General features: G+C 43.0%; 1 protein-coding gene and 1 pseudogene across 2 annotated transcripts; one reads left to right on the top strand and one right to left on the bottom strand.

Annotated features, from left to right (window-relative positions):
- Positions 1–679: 679 nt before the first annotated feature.
- Positions 680–18724, bottom strand: MTHFD2 (methylenetetrahydrofolate dehydrogenase (NADP+ dependent) 2, methenyltetrahydrofolate cyclohydrolase). Its single transcript, XM_032243363.1, has 8 exons — positions 18533–18724; positions 12126–12310; positions 10361–10483; positions 9161–9313; positions 7811–7918; positions 6598–6690; positions 6053–6178; positions 680–3131 (listed from the first exon to the last, which is right to left on the bottom strand). The coding sequence occupies exons 1-8, from the start codon at positions 18631–18633 to the stop codon at positions 2968–2970; spliced, it is 1053 nt and encodes a 350-aa protein (XP_032099254.1). The 5' UTR covers positions 18634–18724; the 3' UTR covers positions 680–2967.
- Positions 5089–5755, top strand: LOC116526793 (annotated as a pseudogene). Its single transcript, XR_004258282.1, has one exon. The product of XR_004258282.1 is annotated as an acyl carrier protein, mitochondrial-like (transcript).
- Positions 18725–19225: the final 501 nt, after the last annotated feature.

Genomic DNA, 19225 nt, shown 5'->3' with positions numbered 1-19225 from the left:
TTGTTTAATGCCTATGATGTGCCTGACAGCCACAGTGCATCTGACTTACTTTCTCCCAAACAACTGATTAGGACCTTCAGTAAATCACTTTGGTTAGAGTTGTATTTGCTGAAGATGACAAATGCAGGTGCTTTTTTAAAGAAAAATGACACTAGATCATTAACACCTTGAATATCAGGACAGGTAATTGCCTCTGTAATCCCGAGTCTAATATAGTGCCTGGTCCATAGAAAACTCTCAATAAGTGTTTGATTAATCTCAGAGCTCCCTTTCAAGGGATACTGCCAAGAGGTAAAGCTCTAAACCTCTACCATTCCTACTGATAGCAAAATTTCTTAGCTAATCTAGAACTATCTCCTATGCTTAAGTATGAATTCTTGCCAGGCACAGTGGCTCACACCTGTAATCCCACTACTTGGGAGTCTGAGGTGGGGGAATCAGTAGAGGTCAGTCAGGTCAAGACAAGCCTGGGCAACATAGTGAGACCCATCTCTAAACAAATGTTTAAAAATTAGCCAGGCATGCTGGCACAAGCCTGTAATCCAGCCATTTGGGAGGCTGAGGCAGAAGGATCATTTAAGCCCAGGAGTTCAAGGCTACAGTGAGCTATGATCATGCCACTGTACTCCAGCCAGGGAGACAGCTGGAGCCCATGTCTTATAAACAATAATTTTTTTAAAACTTGTCATCCGCACAACAAATCCTGGGGGAGCTAACAATCCACCCTTCACATTTCAGTTTTAAAACCTGGCTGATTTGGAATGGGACTTTGTCCAAATTAAATTGTAGAAATGCTACGGATTCAAGAGTAAACCTGCTTGATTAATCAAACAAGCTGGAAAACTATTGTTAATTTCTTTGTTGTAAATTGATCACTGTAACTTTACCTTACATGTCATTTGTATTTTGTATATACATGAACATTTTAACTTCCATAGCTTTTTAACAGGTTGACATAATACTTCTCATGCAGTAAGTCAATAATTTTCCCACTTGTAACTGTAATTCAATAAAATTCAATCCTGTCTGGTCATGTTGCTCCATGTTTAACAATCTAGGTAAGTAAGCAGGCATAGCTTATAGACATGAGCTATACTTCACTTACAGAAACATCTCCAGCAAACTATCTAAACTTCTTTCAATTCCAGAGAACTGTCAAAAGAGTAACACCAGCTGGCAGAAGAACAAGAAAGGTAGGTCAACTCAACTCTTCTTTCTGCTTCAAGCTGCCTAGAGCAGGAGCTACTTCTGCTTGCATGAAAGCCAAAGGCCAAAATGGTCAAGGAACCTATCCCCACCTCAAGTATTTCACAGATTAAGCTCCTAGCTTGGCACAACCTGTTAGGATATAAGACTGAAGGACTGGCCAGGTGTGATGGCTCACATCTATAATCCTAGCACTTTGGGAGGCCAAGGCAGGTGGATCACTTGAGGTCAGGAGTTCGAGACCAGCCTGGCCAATGTAATGAAACCCCATCTCTACTAAAAACACAAAAATTAGCTGGGCATGGTGGCATGCACCTGTAATCCCAGCTACTTGGAAGGCTGAGGCACAAGAATTGCTTGAACCTGAGAGGCAGAGATTGCCGTGAGCTGAGATCCACTGCATTCCAGTCTGGGCAACAGAGGGAGACTCAGTCTCAAAAAAAAAAAAAAAAAGACTGGAGGACTAGGCTGGCCGTGGGCTCATGCCTGTAATCCCAGTCCTCTGGAAGGCTGAGGCAGGAGAATTGATTGCTTGAGGCCAGGAGTTTAATATCAGCCCAGACAATATAGCAAGAACCCATCTCTACATAAAAAAGAAAAAAAAATATCTATTTAAGGCTATAGAAGTAAGTGTTACTGAATATAGCAATATCTACATTGATTACATTAGAGAAAAAAAAAAACTCTGGTTAGGTTGCAACTAGGAGTCATAGGAAGACAGAATTTCAGAAATTGATACCACACCAGACAGATGTATTTTATTAAAAAAGAGAAAATCTTTAATCAAAAAGTCTGATTAAATTCAGTATTAACTGAAATTCTTAAAAATTTTCTGGAAAAGTCAACAGGGTGGATCACAGAAAAGCAGGCAGCTGCTGACAGTTCTTTGGTGGAAAAGTAAGTTGCAAACTTACCTAAGCTGCCCAAATGATTATCAAGCCAAGTTTGTTTTTCAAAAATAGATTTTAAAATATAGCAAAGAAACTATACAATTCAAAAATTTAACAATGAAGTTAAAGTATATAGCAAAAAACAAATATGACAATACACATGAATAATGTATAAAAGAAGCCTTTCAATCCTAGAAAACTAAAATTGGGAGAACTTACTGAAGGGTAACAAACATAAAATGAGGACTAATAGCAAGGAACAATCCTAAACATTTTCCCAATGACTGACTAAGCCTTAAAAAGACAGCTTAGGAAAACAACATGTAGTTTTTTTTCCTAGCAAATTCAGTTCTAGTTAGATAAATCTGGTTACCAATCAATACATATATAAATTAATTTCTTTCTACTCAATTACTACCATTTTTTTCTTTTTCACCTTTCCCCTAATTTCCTCTAGCAACACTTTTCCTTTGGTTTGATCAGCTGAACTCAAAAGGTTTGGTACCTAAAATGAGTATCAACTCTTATTGGAATAGCACTTGGGAAATGCAATCCTAGAAAAGGCAAATGTTTAACTGAGGGCTTGACAAAGTTAAGCGTCCATTCTTCATATGACAGTGTCTCCCATGTTCATCACTAGGTTAATGGCTGCACTTGGCTAGATCACATGACCCTGCAGAATACTGGAATGCTCCCTGGCGAGGTACTACAGGTGCGTGCACAAACATCCACCCATTTAAGCTTTTAATAAATACAAAGCATCCTTTTAAACAATTTCAGTAGAATAAATTAAAAATATTGCATTTCTATTGGCCTGCTTTGCTTCTTGAGCTGGCTTGGAGTGTTGTTCATGACACAGAAGACACAACAGTTAATTACTGGCTACTCCAAGCTCTTTAAGCTTCAGCACTTCCCGCTCTTCAAGCCTCAGCACCTTTTTTGCGGCAATAATGGTATTCTTCATTAGCATTGCCACTGTCATGGGGCCAACACCTCCAGGAACTGGAGTGATATAACCAGCTTTCTGTCTGACTCCTACATAGAAACAAGACAGGTAGGCTACTTCAATGATGGCAAAGGACATGTGTGTACCTTAATATATTACAAAAGAAGCATGCAAGGAAAAAGTAACATACATAAGTATAAAACTCAAAAAATCACATCTACATCATTCAAGGTTTTGTGAAAACACTAGTAAAATAACATGCACATAAAGAATTGTTCAAGGAATATTTATACATCTAAGTAACCTATAAAGAAACCTCTTAAAGAAACATACCTTGCTTATACCCATTACTGGAGACAGTAAAAAAAAAAAAAAGAAACATACCTACTAGGTTAACTGTGTGGGAGCTGTTAGTATAATAATAATACTCATTACCTCAAGACCTGCCTACAGCCTTTTCTTAATCTTAAATTTAATTTGTCCAAAGCATCAAGCATAGTAATTTTAATTGAGAAGTTAAAAAAAAAAAAAACTAAAAAAAAAAAAAAATTAAAGTGAAAATCCTTAAATAGCTAGGCATGGGTTTGACTGCTTTAATAAAAACAGAAGCTAGGAATAGGATTATTCATGCCTATAATCCTAGCACTTTGGGAGTCTGAGGTGGAGGGTGGATGGGGAAGATTACTTGAGGCCAGGAGTTTGAAGCCAGCCTGGGCAGCATGGTAAAACCCCATCTCTACAAAAAATACAAAAATTAGCCAAGTGAGGTGGCATGTGCCTATAGTCCCAGCTACTCAGTAGGAGGCAGAGGCAGGAGAACTGCTTTGGCCCAGGAGGCAGGGGTTGCAGTGAGCTGAGATCACGCTACTCTACTCCAGCCTGGGCAACAGAGACCGACCCTGTCTCAAAAAAAAAAAAAAAAAAAGAAAAAGAGAGAGAGAGAAAGAAAAAGGATTATCAGCATAAAACTCAGATAAACATTCTATCTTAAGAACTGAAAGGAGAGGCTGAGGCAGGCGTATCACTTGAGGCCAGGAGTTTGAGACCAACCTGATCAACAAAGCCAAACTCATCTCTACTAAAAATACAAAAAATTAGCCAGGCGTGGTGGCACATGCCTATAATCCCAGCTACTCAGGTGGCTAAGGCAGGAGAATCACTTGAACCTAGAAGGCAGAGGCTGCAGTGAGCAGAGATTATGCCACGCCATTGCACTACAACCTGGGCAACAGAGTGAGACTCTGCCTCTGAAAAAGAACGGAGAAGAGAAATCTATTCCAATTATTTCAGGGATATGACTTTTTCCGGGGCCATTTTAACTTTCTAGGTCTGTGATCTCTCAGTGTGAAAATGAGAAATCTCTAACACTTTTTGGGAAACTGCATGGTTTAGAAAAATCATTTCATCAAATTTTCAAACTTGTTAAAAGTCAAGAAATTGTTTGAATTATGAAATAAGTCTAAGAAAAACAATTCCCTGAAAAGTTTATAACTGCTCTACATTATTGTGATAAAACACCTAAAATAATTTTAGAGTGGCTACAATTTTTAAAAGGTTTCTCTAATTCTTATGAAAAGCATACTAAGGGCAGGCACAGTGGCTCACGCCTATAATCTCAGCAATTTGGGAGGCCGAGACAGGCTGATTACTTGAGGCCAGGAGTTCCAGACCACCCTGGCCAACATGGTAAAACCCTGTCTCTACTAAAAATACTAAAAATACAAAAAATTAGCTGGGCGTGGTGGCACACGCCTGTAATCCTGGCTACTGGGGAGGCTTGAGGCACAAGAATCGCTTGAAGCTGTAAGGTAGAGGTTGCAGTGAGCCAAGATGGTGCCACTGCACTCCAGTCTGGGTGACAAAAGGAGATTGTCTCAAAAATAAAATAAAATAAAAAGAAAAGAAAAGCATACTGGCTGGGTGCAGTGGTTCACGCCTGTAATCCCAGCACTTTGGGAGGACAAGGCAGGTAGAACACCTGAGGTCAGGAATTCAAGACCAGCCTGACCAATATCTATGAAAAAGACAAAAATTGGCAGTGCATCCTGGGTCAGCGTAGCCATGGCGTCTCGTGTCCTTTCCTCCTGTGTCCACCGCCTGCCTGCGGCCTTCGCGCCACTGCCCCGGGTCTCCATGCTGGTCGCTGCCCAGCCTTTCAGCACTGCTCTGTGCTCCACGGGGATCCAGACGAGGCCCGGGCCTTCGCAGCCAGCCGCAGTGCTCGCGCAGGTTCCGGGTAGAGTTACACAGTTGTGCCGCCAGTATTGCGAAGCGCCCTCTTTGACATTAAGAGGACATCCAGGACCATGTCCTTTACATATTGAAACTCTATGACAAGATTGAGCCAGAGAAGCTTTGCATAAATTCTCATTTTATGAAAGACCTGGGCTTAGACAGTTTGGACCAAGTGGAGATTATCATGGCCATGGAAGACGAATTTGGGTTTGAAATTCCTGATTTAGATGCGGAAAAGTTAATATGTCCACAAGAAATTGTAGATTACATTGTAGATAAGGAGGATGTATATGAATAAAGTATCAGACCCTTTAGCTTTGTTGAGAGAGGACACAGATGATACTGATGAATGTCTGGCAGTGAGGACACAGTTCGGCATTATTGCTGGCTCTAACAGAGTAATTCTGAGGGACTTGTATTTAAATTGTGTAAGTGTTTTTCTCTTTGAAAATAAATCTATAAAACAAAAAAAAAAAAAGACAAAAATTAGCTGGGCGTGGTGGCGGGTGCCTATAATCCCAGCTACTTGGGAGGCTGAGACAGGAGATCCAGGGAGGCAGAGGTTGCAGTGAGCCTTTGAGATTGTGCCACTACACTCCAGCCTAGGCAACAAGAGTGAAACTCCGTCTCAAAAAAAGAAAAAAAGCATACTAAACAATATTACCAAGGTAACATGAGCATACAAGTTACATAAAAAGTAAATAATCTATCCTGAATGTCCATGAAAGGCAGTATTTATTGATTTCAGTTTTTAAAATAAAATTATGCCATTTACCTTCAAAATCCACATCTCCAACCAACTTGGGTTTGGCAGTTACGGGATCATGAACTCTATTTATTCCCACATCAATAACTGCTGCTCCTTCCTTGATCATGTCTGCTGTGATCAGATTTGGAATGCCTGGAAATGGAGACGGGAAAGATCAACTTGTCAGGTTCCTATCTAATTTCAATTTCAAGAGACCTAGAAGAACTAATTAACATGTTTTATTAAAATCTGTTACAAATATTAAGGAACCACGTACTTTTATTATTTATTTTTGGCTTCCGACAGAAAACAAAAGGAACCATTTAAACTTTATACAGTAAATATAAATATTTTGAAGCTTTAGAAATAACATTCACCCATCCAGTCTATAATGGAATGCCTGAAACCAGTATTCCAATCACAACTCTACCCTCATCTTTGTAGGTAGCTCAAAGAATCATTATGAGGGGAATGATGAATGGAATGGCAACTAGGCAGGCAAATTCTAAGATGAGGGGTACAACATCCTCTTCTGAGGCAAAGTCCTTCCCTCCGCCCCCTTGTGTTCTTACCTGCAGCAGATATTACAATATCTGCAAGAATTGTATGTTTCTTCAACTGCTCTTTGGGAGTGTATCGATGAGATATTGTAACAGTGGCATCACCTAGAAAAAAAAACTAGATGTCTTGATTTCTGACACAAAGCTGGGATTGGATTAGGTCTCAACTAGTCATGTCTTTGTAGAAACTCAACATCTCTGAAAAACTACAAACACTGTAGAAACTCAGTATCTCTGGACTTACAGCTAGGCGCAGTGGCTCACGCCTGTAATCCCAGCACTTTGAGAGGTTAAGGTGAGCGGAAACCTGAGGTCAGGAATTTGAGACCAGCCAGGCCAAAATGGTGAAACCCGGTATCTACTAAAAATACAAAAATTAGCCAGGCATCATGGTGCACATCTGTAATCCCAGCTACCTGGGAGGTGGAGGTTGCAGTGAGCCGAGATCATGCCACTACACTCCAGCCCAGGCAACAGAGAGGAAAAAAAAAAGATAAAAAAAATAAAAAAATAAAAATAAAAAAAGAAAAAAAGAAGACTTAATGGCTTGTGCCGTATTTTCTGGACAGCTAATTGTCATTTACTTTTTTAAAATTAATACCTAATTTTGTATAGCTTTAACCAGCTCGACTGTTTTGAGTCATATAATTAAATTTATTCATTCTACTTTAAAGACTTTCAAGAATTTTACTGTTTCTAAGTATGTTGAAAGATAATTGAAAATATAGTCTTGCCATTATTTCTGATATAAACATGTAAGGTCATTATTACAATAATTACGTGGTAACTGACTGACAAGGCTTTTCCTCAGACCCAATTAACAGCACTTGACAGGACACATTACAGTCCTATCAATCCAATTCTTTGCAATGGCTTAAGATCTTTTCCACTAAATGACACAGAACAGGATACTATCTTTGAATAAGAACTGCTCCTTAGTTCCAGCTATCAAAGCTATAGCTGAAATTTTCTAATTTCCTATAATCATGCTTCTATCAAAACTTAAATTTATTTCTGAAGCTAGTTACATGATAAGTGAATAATAAACTCAGATGACACTGGGTGCAGCTTCTCCACAAAGGCTACTCCCTGAATTGTCTGTTAACAAAATTACAACAAATACAAAGTATAACAGAGTTAATACTTCCAAACATGCACAGGATGACTTCTGAAAGTTCTTACATGGGGAGAAGAGGACAGTGCTCCCTGAAAGCAATTTCCTTACCTCCAGGACGTTCATGTGCCCCATCTGTGTGCAGTAACATTGCAATGGGCATTCCAACATTTTTTGACCTTCCAGCCACAACCACATTCTTCCCTAGGGTTGGAATGCCTACAAAAAATATATATATTTAAGTTAAAAGTAGTGCCAATCCATCTTAGAATGAACACCAAAGGAAAACAAAGTCAGATGGCCTAGAACATGAACCCAATTTTGATAGTGAAGTCACTGGGCTTATTGCCACATCAGTCAATTGGAGCTATAATTTACTACACAAAATAAGGGCTACGGGCCGGGCGCGGTGGCTCAAGCCTGTAATCCCAGCACTTTGGGAGGCCGAGGCGGGTGGATCACGAGGTCAAGAGATCGAGACCATCTGGTCAACATGGTGAAACCCCGTCTCCACTAAAAATACAAAAAAATTAGCTGGGCATGGTGGCGCGTGCCTGTAATCCCAGCTACTCAGGAGGCTGAGGCAGGAGAATTGCCTGAACCCAGGAGACGGAGGTTGCGGTGAGCCGAGATCGCGCCATTGCACTCCAGCCTGGGTAACAAGAGCGAAACTCCGTCTCAAAAAAAAAAAAAAAAGGGCTAAAAGAAAATAGGAGAAAGCACACTGTAGGCTACAAAATATTACAGGAATGTGCACTGTCACCACTATTAAATCTTAAATTTCTTTCACTGAGGGCTGGGCGGTGGCTCACACCTGCAATCCCAGCAGGAGGGAGGATTGCTTGAGGCCAGGAGTTTGAGACCAACCTGGGCAGCATGGCGAAACCTCTGACTCTTAAAAAGAAAAATAGAAAGTTTCCTTTACTACCAGTAGAGTGGGGCATAAAGAAAGAAAATTAAAAATTTGAAAAAAAGAAAGTTTCCTTCACGGAGGCTTCTGGATTAAAGAGCAAAAACTGTCAAGGGCAACAGTTAAGGCCGGGCAACAATGGCTCACGCCTGTAATCCCAACACTTTGGGAGGCTGAGGGGGCAGATCGCTTGAGGTCAGTTCGAGACCAGCCTGGCCAACATGGTGAAATCTGTCTCTACTAGCAATACAAAAATTAGCCGAGCATGGTGAGGCATGCCTGTAATCCCAGCTATTCAAGAGGCCAAGGCATGAGAATCGCTTGAGGCCAGGAGGCAAAGGCTACAGTGAGCCACTTCACTCCAGCCTGGGTGACAGAGCGAGACACTCAATCAAAAAAAAAAAAACCTGTTAAGAGAGGTAAACTCTAGGGAATAGGACTAGAGGATATGGGGTGGGGTTTCCACTCTTTGGAACTGTATGAGTTTTTACCATTTGCAGGTACTACTTTTATAATATTAACACAGACATACAGTTCTGGGATATACCTACCAGTTCGCTTAATTATTTCCCACACACCCCATGGGGTAGCCGGTAACATGGAATACTGGTCCAAACACATTCGCCCTACATTGATTACATGAAAGCCATCTACATCCTTGTCTGGAGAAACAGCATTGCAGATCTTTCTCTCATCAATATGCTCTGAAAAAGAAAACAGCACAGCTGCCTTAAATCACCACTGCAGTCAGCACTGCCTAACTCCAGCTTATGTGCTTTGTCAAGAATATCCATTCTTCTACAGCTTGCCTCTGAGATGTACTTCATCTGCATGGAAGGAACTCACATAAGCAAAGCCAAACACCAAGAGGAAAGCCAATATAGTTTATCACAGCTGCTTCCCTCCGCTGTCCTTTGTATCAAGACCACAATGCTAAATCAAGGGGTAACTGGTATTCTGAGTAGGTCTGTCCCATTTCTAATAAAATAGTCACTCTTTTGAATTTACTTTGCCTTTAAGCCAAATCCACATGAAGAGCCAGGTGTATAAAGTAACAAGGCCTCTTTACTTCTGAGAAATCATTTTAGGTAGGGCATGGTAGTTCACGCCTGTAATCCCAGCACTTTGGGAAGTACGGAGTTCAAGACCAGCCCAGGCAACACAAGGAGACTTCCATCTCTGGGAAAAATGTAAAAGTTAGCTGGGCGTGGTGGCACACACCCTAGTCCTAGCTATTTGGGAGGCTAAGGCAGGAGGATCCCTTGAACGCAGGAGCTTTGAGCATGCAATAAGCTATGATTGTACCACGGCACTCCAGCCTGGGTGATAAAGCAAGACTTGGGACAGAAGGGGAGGGGAAGGAAGGGGAAAGGCTGGGTGCAGTGGCTCACGCCTATAATCCCAGCACTTTGGGAGGCCGAGGGAGGTGGATCACCAGAGGTCAGGAGTTCGAGACCAGACTGACCAACATGGTGAAACCCATCTCTACTAAAAATACAAAAAAAATTAGCCAGGTGTGGCGGCCCACGCCCGTAATCCCAGCTACTCAGGAGGCTGAGGCAGGAGAATCGCTTGAACCCAGGAGGTGAAGGTTGAAGGATCCAAGATCATGCCACTATACTCCAGCCTGGGCAACAGAGAGAGAGACTCTGTCTCTAAAAAAAAAAAAAAAAAAAAAAAAAAAAGAAGAAGAAAAAGAAAAAAAGCAGAAGCAGCAGAAATCATTTTAAATGGTGGAATCCAAAACTCACCTGGAAGAGGCAACTGAACAAGGAGGCCATCTACATTATCATCATTATTCAGTTTATTGATTAAATTCAACAATTCTTCCTCTGAAATTGAAGCCGGTTTCACAATTGTCTCACTGTTGATTCCTATTATAAGAAATTTTGAGATTAAAAAAAAATGTCTGAGGCATTTAATGAGCAGTGCTATGTTGCCTACCATACTTGGCTACCATACAGGTTTTGTATCATCATACTCACCCCTAAAAGCTGAAGTAGCTCAAGAACCTAAAAAAGTAAATTCACAAATATACACACTAGAGAATACTAGCTTAGCACATCCTGTATACCTCATTCTATGCAATCCTTATTAACCTTATTTTACAGACAGACTGAGGCTCAGTCTTTCTGATCCCAAAATCTATGTTCTTTTTCTGCACCACACTACCTCCCAATGTCTTAAAATGCCATGGCTTGGCTGGTTACAGCGGCTCATGCCTGTAATCCCAGCACTTGTGGGAGGCCAAGGCGGGCGGATCACCTGAGGTTGGGAGTTCAAGACCAGCCTGACCAACATGGAGAAACCTCGTCTCTACTAAAAATACAAAATTAGCCAGGTGTGGTGGCTCATGCCTATAATCCCATCTACTCGGGAGGCTGAGGCAAGAGAATTGTTTGAACCTGGGAGGCGGAGGTTGCAGTGAGCTGAGATGGCGCCATTGCACTCCAGCATGGGCAACAAGAGCGAGACTCCATCTCAAAAAAAAAAAAAAAATGCCATGGCCTGCAATTTTCTAGAGGTTTCTAAAGGCATTCAATTAAAAGAGCAGGAGGCCTCAATCCTCAAAGATAAAGAGTAGAGGATACCACAGGCTCACAGACCAGTAACCCCACCTAGCCAGGCCAGTGGTTTCACAGCCCTTCAGAAGTAAAGGCCACCTGCTGCTCAGACCACAGGCCCACAGATGGACAGGCAGAGGCATATCTGAGCCTGCCCACCCACCTCTTGTCCACAGCCACACAGTCATCTGTGATACCATGAAGCCTAGAACACAAGCCCCATCATCCAGACCTGAACTGCTTCTAAACTGCACGTTTGTCTTTAGAACCAATCAGTGAAGAACTTGAAAGCTATTTCCCAGAAGTCAGAGTCATTTCCTTCAAATCTATGACTGCGTTCCTGACCTCATCACTGAGGTCTCCTAAAACTGTATTGCTCCATCATTCCCCCTAAGCCTCTAAGGCTTGAAACTGCAGAACACTGAAACACCTCTGCTGGAGAGACCCATTGTTGCTCAAGAAAAGCAAATGTGAAATGTGTTCAAGGTCACCTATCGAATGTAAAGACTGAAAAAAGAACTTGGTGGGGGGTGGGGAGTTGGGGAGAGATAGCATGGGGAGAAATGCCAGATATAGGTGATGGGGAGGAAGGCAGCAAATCACAATGCCATGTGTGTACCTATGCAACAATCTTGCACGTTCTTCACATGTACCCCAAAACCTTAAATGCAATTAAAAAAAAGAAAAAAAAATTTTAATTAAAAAAAAAAAGAACTTGGCTTATATTCTTTCCAGAAGCCACAGAGAATACCAAACCAGTATCTCCTGCCCTAGTCTATAAACCCCAAAAGATATAGCCTGATTTCCTGTGACAAAGTTTTGGGATACAGTTCAATCACATTAGCCTCCTCTGCTTGGGTTTCCTAATCAGAAAAAAGAAATCATAAATTACAATGGATTTTGCCTCATATAAACCTCAATTAAGCAACAGCAGTCGGCGCCTGACACATACCCACATCTGCAGCTGCCCTGGTTTTGTTGAGGACATAGGAGTGACTTGCAGGATTCTCGCCAACCAGGATCACGCTCAGGTGTGGCCGTTTATTGCCTGAGGCCACCCACTCTTCCACCTCCTGCTGTACTTCATGCTTGATCTGCTGGGCCAGTTTCCTTCCAGAAATGACCACGGCTTCATTTCTGCAGAAGGCAACAGAGTCATAAAAGCAAATAACTTGAATTTTTATAAAAAGTAAAACTCTGCCAGGTGTAAGTGGTTCATGCCTGTAATCCCAGCACTTCGGACACCGAGGTGGGAGGATGGCTTGAGCCCAGGAGTTTGAGACCAGCCTCGGCAACGTGGCGAAAGCCTGTCTCTGCTACGTAAATAAATAAATATGTCCAGCTACATATGTAGGGGGATAAAGTTGATAGAAATCATTATTATCATTAATTCGAAGCTCAGTGACTGACAGCTAGTGCTTGGTCAGGCTGAGTCTCACATCAGTCTGGCTGTTAACTGCTACGCCATCCAGCGCCCAGATCATTACTAAGTTTTCTGCAGGTTTAATTTGCAATTGTTTGACCCCTCACCATGAGGTTAAGTAGTTTTTTGTTTTTATTTTTTGAGACAAGTTTCGCTCTTCTTGCCCAGGCTGGAGTGCAATGGCAGGATCTCAGCTCACCACAACCTCCGCCTCCCAGGTTCAAGCGATTCTCCTGCCTCAGACTCCGGAGTAGCTGGGATTACAGGCACCCACCACCACGCCCACTCTGAGCCTAGCTAGTTTTTTGTATTTTCAACAGAGAAGGGGTTTCATCATATTCACCAGGCTGGTCTTGAAACGCCTGACCTCAGTTGATCTACCCGCCTCTGCCTCCCAAAGTGTTGGGATTACAGACATGAGCCACCATGCCCGGTCCAAATAGTTTTTATCTGCTTATATGCCATCTGTAGATTGTGTTTTGCCCCAGCTGTTAGCAGCCAGGTGTGTATTTGAAATTATTTCCCAGCCAATTGACTTTATTTTTATGGTGCTTTTTAAATAGATAAATTATATTCTGTAGTTAAATAAATAAACAATATAGGCTGGGTATGGTGGCTCACGCCTGTAATCACAGCACTTTGGGAGGCCAAAGCAGGTGGATTGCTTGAGGTCAGGAGTTCGAGACCAGCCTGGCCAACAAGGCGAAACCACTTTTGTACTAAAAATACAAAAATCAGCCAGGCATGGTGGCACGCGCCTGTACTCCCAGCTACTCGAGGCTGAGGCAGAAGAATTGCTTTAACCCAGGAGGCAGAGGTTGCATCGAGCTAATATCGCCCTACTGCACTCCAGCCTGAGTGACAGGGTGAGACTCCATCTCAAAAAAATAAAATGAAATAAAATAATATAGATAAGCATATCTTCCTTAAGTAAAATGATCCCATAAAAACAAGTCTTTCCCTTTAGATCTCTGTCCTTGGTGTCATGAGGACTGCTCTAATCTCAAGAACAATGAAGCAATTTCCCCTTGTACTCTCAAACCTAACATCAAGGTACTGAATATCCTGTAGGGTAAGATAAAATTAATTCTCAAGATAACTGCTAATTTATTTTATTTTATTTTTTGATACGGACTCTTGCTCTGTCACCCAGGCTGGAGTGCAGTGGCGTGATCTCAGCTCACTGCAGCCTCCATCTCCCAGGTTCAAGCAATTCTCCAGCCTCTGCCTCTGGAGTAGCTGGGAATACAGGCACCCACCACTGCGCCTGGCCGGTAACTGCTAATTTAAATGGGATTTTAAGGCTTGCAAAATCTTTGGGCCTTCAAGTGCTTTTTATTGCATTATGATTAAATACCAACTTTAAACCAAATCTCAACATCTTGGATATAATGCAATAATAATCTTATATCTAAACTTTATCTTAATCGGTACTGCATCTTGTGAAGTATTGAGAAAATTATCAGCCGAGCGAGGTGGCCCATGCCTGTAATCCCAGCACTTTGGGAGGCTGAGGCGGGTGAATCACAAGGTCAAGAGTTTGAGACCAGCCTGGCCAACACGGTGAAACCCTGTCTCTACTAAAAATACACAAATTAGCTGGACATGGTGGCACGCGCCTGTAATCCCAACTACTCAGGAGGCTGAGGCAGGAGCATCACTTGAACCCAAGAAGTGGAGGTTGCAGTGAGCTGAAACCGTGCCATTGCACTCCAGCCTGGGCGACAGAGAGACTCCATCTCAAAAAAAAAAAATTATCATAATCTGGCCAGGCATGGTTGCTCAGGCCTGTACTCCCACCACTTTGGGAGGCCAAGGCTGGCAGATCACCTGAGGTCAGGAGTTTGAGACCAGCCTGGCCAACATGGTGAAACGCGATCTCTACTAAAAACACAAAAATTAGCCGGGCATGGTGGCAGGAGCCTGTAATTGTAATCTCAGCTACTCAGGAGCTGAGGTAGGAGAATATCTTGAACCCAGGAGGCAGAGGTTGCAGTTAGCCGAGATCGCGCCACTGCACTCCGGCCTGAGTGACAGAGCGAAACTCTATCTCAAAAAAAAGACAAAAGTTACTATAATCTTATAGCAAATCAAACACTTTTATCCAGATTTTACATAATGATACTAGCATGGCACAACATATAACAACATTTAATTTATACCCATGGTATATGAAGAAATTGAAAACATTAATATTCACAATTCCATTTCAGAATTAAGAGTTGAAGAGGACTTCCTTAAAAAGGTTTTGCTGATACAAATACACCTGGCAACATTCCTGATTTATATTAGTACCTGGAATGCCCACTCTAGGCCAAAAATACATTCCCAATCATGGAATACTACAGAGTGAGAGACTACTTTAAAAGGGCTTATAACAGTCATTTATATTGAATGAAATTACATATGTAATGTGCCAGGAATATATGGTCAATAAAACTAATTTCTTAGTCTTTTCCCTTGGTTTTATATACATATATACATACACATACACACGTATCCTTAAAATATAATAGATACACATACTCATAAGGAGATATATATACTATATGTATATATACTCAGTGAGAATGACTTAGCCTGCACCTCACAAAAAGTTTCTTTTGAAAGCAGTAAACTTAGAGAAAATGGTATTAGCACATTCAGATAAAATCATATACTAAATTTAAGAACACAGGGTTCTGGGAAAAGCCAGAGTTCCAAGTCCCAGACTTTGCTTCCAAAAGCAGGTTCTGGCTGTTATGCCAATTTTCTTTTTTTAAAAAAAAAGAAAGTCAAAATGTAACAAGAACAAAAAACAAAGCCACATACAATGAATATCTTTCATAGTATAACCGTCAGCCCTCCTCTGCTTCCCACAACTCTGAAAAATGTGAAACACAGCCTTGGGAGTAAGTCATTAACTAACTTAGCATCATCTCTGTTGCCAAGGGGCAGATTAACTGGTACCCCAAAATAAACAGGGAGATGGAGACTCAGCTAAGTCCCATAGGGAATCCAAAATTGTAACTATATTAGCTAACATTTATCCCAGAATGAAATGGGTTCACAGATGTGTTTAGAAAAAATTCCCAGGGCTGGGCATGGTGGCACAGGTCTGTAATCCCAGCACTTTGGGAGGTAAAGTTCAAGACTAGCATGAGCAACATGGCGAGACCCTGTGTCTTCTAAAAGTTTAAAAAAAAAAAAAAAAAAAGTAGCCAAGCATGGTGGTGCACTCCTATGGTCTCAGTTACTCAGGAAACTGAGGTGAGAGGATCACTTGAGCCCAGGAGGTCAAGGCTGCAGTTAGCCATGCTTGCACCACTGCACTCCAACCTGACCAAGAGATTCCCTTGCCAAAAAAAAAAAAAAGAGAGAGAGAAAAATTTCCATTAAAATAAGTAATCAACAGAACTAGAAGAAGTCAAGAGGACTGTTCAAATAAAATCCAAAACTGTGGCTCACGCCTATAATCCCAGCACTTTGGGAGGCTGAGGCAGGTAGATCACTTGAGATCAGGAGTTTGTGACCAGCCTGGCCAACATAGTGAAACCCCGTCTCTACTAAAAATACAAAAATTAGCTGTATGTGGTGGTGTGTGCCTGTAGTCCCAGCTACTCGGCAGGCTGAGGCAGAACAGTATGAACCCAGGAGGCAGAGGTTGCAATGAGCCAAGATTGCACCATTGCACTCCAAGCCTGGGTGACAAAGTGAGACTCTGTCTCAAAAAATAAAATAAAATTCAAAACTGAAATCCAAGTGAGTAGCATCTTCACTTTCCTTTTAATTCAATAGCTTATAGTACTGTAATTTTCCATGAGAAATTACTATCAGGGCATTTTACAATTCATAATCAAGTGATTTGGGGAAGTTCTGTTATCAATTAATGGGAAAAGTAAAGAGTGAAGGAAAACACAAGGGGGAATGGAACAAACACCTATTAAACACTAGGTATTTTGCTTACACTTTTACACAGATTACACTTTTACATAGATTACTCAGCTACCTTGGGGCTACTATAACACTGCTACACAGAAGATGAAACTGAAAACAGTAGAAACAAGATTTAAAGGCAAACTTCTGCCTCTAAAGTTCACTTACTCTGTAACTCCACTGTCTCCAAGGCTACTATTTCTCCAACTATGAGGTTTATGTTCCTGAAACCTCATACCAACCAATAAAGAAAAACAAAAAAAGAATGCAGACTTGTATTTTTAAAAAGATATAACTTTCACATTTACGCAGCCAGCAGTAAGAAAGCAATACTTGGGAACTGTAAATACCAAATGATTAGTACAGATAATATGGATTGCTTTCGGAGATGTGGACGAAGCTTACTTGTTCTTTCAGAAAGGTAGGTGATAAGAGCATTTGTTATTGGAGAGTGTAGGCAAACTGGTCCAGTTCTTTAGGTAATGAATGAAAGCATCTTTATAAATCTCTTTTCAACCATGGAAGCCTAAAGGTCTGGTCCACAGTCACAAGAGGCCAGCACTCAGGAAGAGGGAGACGGGGAGAGAACATACAGCAATGAAAGATGAGGCAGGTCAGAGTCAGACCAAGAACAGCCCTGAAAGTCCCCTCCCACATCTTCCTTCAAGAACTCATTGCTCCAACAAGCAAGCCCCTTTGAAATGTTTCTGATAGCATTTCTGCACTGACTGGAAATTACACACGTGTTCCACCCCTTGTCAGGAACGTGAGTTCCACTAAGAACAGTTTTTATCATCTCTGAATTTGCACAGCTTGGCATAGTGTCTGGCACACAGTGAACGTTAGAAGAAGAAAAGAAGGGGCTAATGTTATAAGGTGCGGGGCTCTAACAATGCCAACAATGCCAACGCTCTAATGATCAACCAAGTCACCTTCCCAAGGAAATCCAAAAATGCAAATAGAGCTTTTCCTTTTCTCCGCCCCGGTACATTTTTTCCAATTTTGTTATTGTGGTAAAATTCACATAACATAAAACTTACCAACTTCTTTTTTTTTTTTTTTTTTTTGAGACAGTGTCTTGCTCTGTTGCCCAGACTGGAGTGCAGTGGCACCATTACTGCAGTCTTGAACTCCCAGGCTCAAGCAATTCTCATGCCTCAGCCTCAGAGCGCGTCACCACGCCCGGCCCAACCATTTTTAAGTGCAGCTCAGTAGTATTAAATACGTTCATAATGTTGTGCAACCATCACCAACATTCATCTCCAGAACTCTTCATAAGACTGAAATTCTGCCAGTGCCGCTGAAACGTGGGTACTCGTCACTCTCCATGTCCCCTTTCCCTAAGGCCCTGGGAGCCTCCCAGGGGTTTGACACCTCCAGGTACTCAGCCCGGCATTGACCGGCTCGGGTGGGCTGCAGCCAAAACCTGGGTGTCCTGAGTCCATTCAAGTTCCGGGGGGGACGGCAGCAGCGCGGGCCACTCCCACCGGTGGAAGGAGGAGGGCGGCGCGGGGACCCCGAGCAAGTCAGATCAGGGATTTCATCAGCTGCAGCAGCGCCCTCCGCCGCTAGGGTCCCCGCAACGGACAGCTGAGGGCTGCTTTTGTGGAATCCTCGCCTGCTCCCCCCAAGACGACTTTCGGCGTCCCAGCCAGGGGCGGCCAGCAGCTATCGGAAGGCCCTGCATAAACTGGCGCCTTCGCTTTCGCTCCGCACGCCACCCCCGTCCCACCTGCCCACTGGCCACGAGCCGGGCCCGGCGACGCCCCAAGTCGCCGGAGCGGCTCCCGCTGAAAGGCGGGCTTCGGGTACCAGCCCTCCGCGTCGAGCAAACACCCCGGTCAAGGGCTGCGGCGGCGCTCGGTGCCACGTCGCCCCACCACACCCCTCAGCGGCCACCACCGCCGGGGCGGAGATGTTCGGGGAAGGACATCCCCCGGTGTCCCTCGGGGGCCCGGCATGCCCCTCGCCCTCCGTTCCCCTGGGCTTTCCGCGCTGACCGAGTTCCCTGACCCTCTTACCGAACTGCCGCGAGGTGGAAGGAGCGAGGGCGGAGGGAGCATCTCTGCGCAGACTGCAGCAGTCGGAAAGCCAACGCGGACATGAGCGAAGGCGCAGGCATAGCCCACGCCAGTGACTGTGCCGGGAGCGAAGCGCGCGCGCGGGCCGTGCATTTATACCGCGGCCTCGTGGCAGGCTCTGCCTCCCTCCGCCACCCATTGGTCCCTGCCACACGCCACTGGCTGTCTGTTGAGGCTTCTGGAGCCGAAGGAGCCAACCGGTTTTCTTTATGAAACGTAAGCGAAGTCCCGAAGAGCCCTGCTTTTGATTGGAGCAAGAAGAGCCTGGAGCTAGGCCCGCCTGCCTGACGCTGCTAGTATCACGGAAGCCCAGACAGCACGAGAAAAGTTCATTCATTCATTCGTTGAACAATTATCTGAGTGCCTAATGTGTGCCAAGCACTGTAAAGGGTGGATGAAAAGACAGGCTGATAGAATACCAACGAATAGAAGTAGAAGGAATTACGGAGTTAGAAAATCACCATTTAGCAAAACCATAGTAAAAACTGATTAAGAGTTGTTGGAGGAAATGGCAATGGAGGAAGGGCTTACAGAGTGCCTACATAAAATGGTTACAAGTGCCGGGCGCGGTGGCTCAAGCCTGTAATCCCAGCACTTTGGGAGGCCGAGGCGGGTGGATCACGAGGTCAAGAG

Source organism: Sapajus apella, unplaced genomic scaffold (genome assembly GCF_009761245.1).
Source record: "Sapajus apella isolate SASKATOON/1434 unplaced genomic scaffold, GSC_monkey_1.0 scaffold52, whole genome shotgun sequence".
Classification (NCBI taxonomy): domain Eukaryota; kingdom Metazoa; phylum Chordata; class Mammalia; order Primates; family Cebidae; genus Sapajus; species Sapajus apella.
The sequence above is the reverse complement of the archived record's forward strand: the minus strand, read 5'-3'. Positions and strand labels throughout refer to the sequence as shown.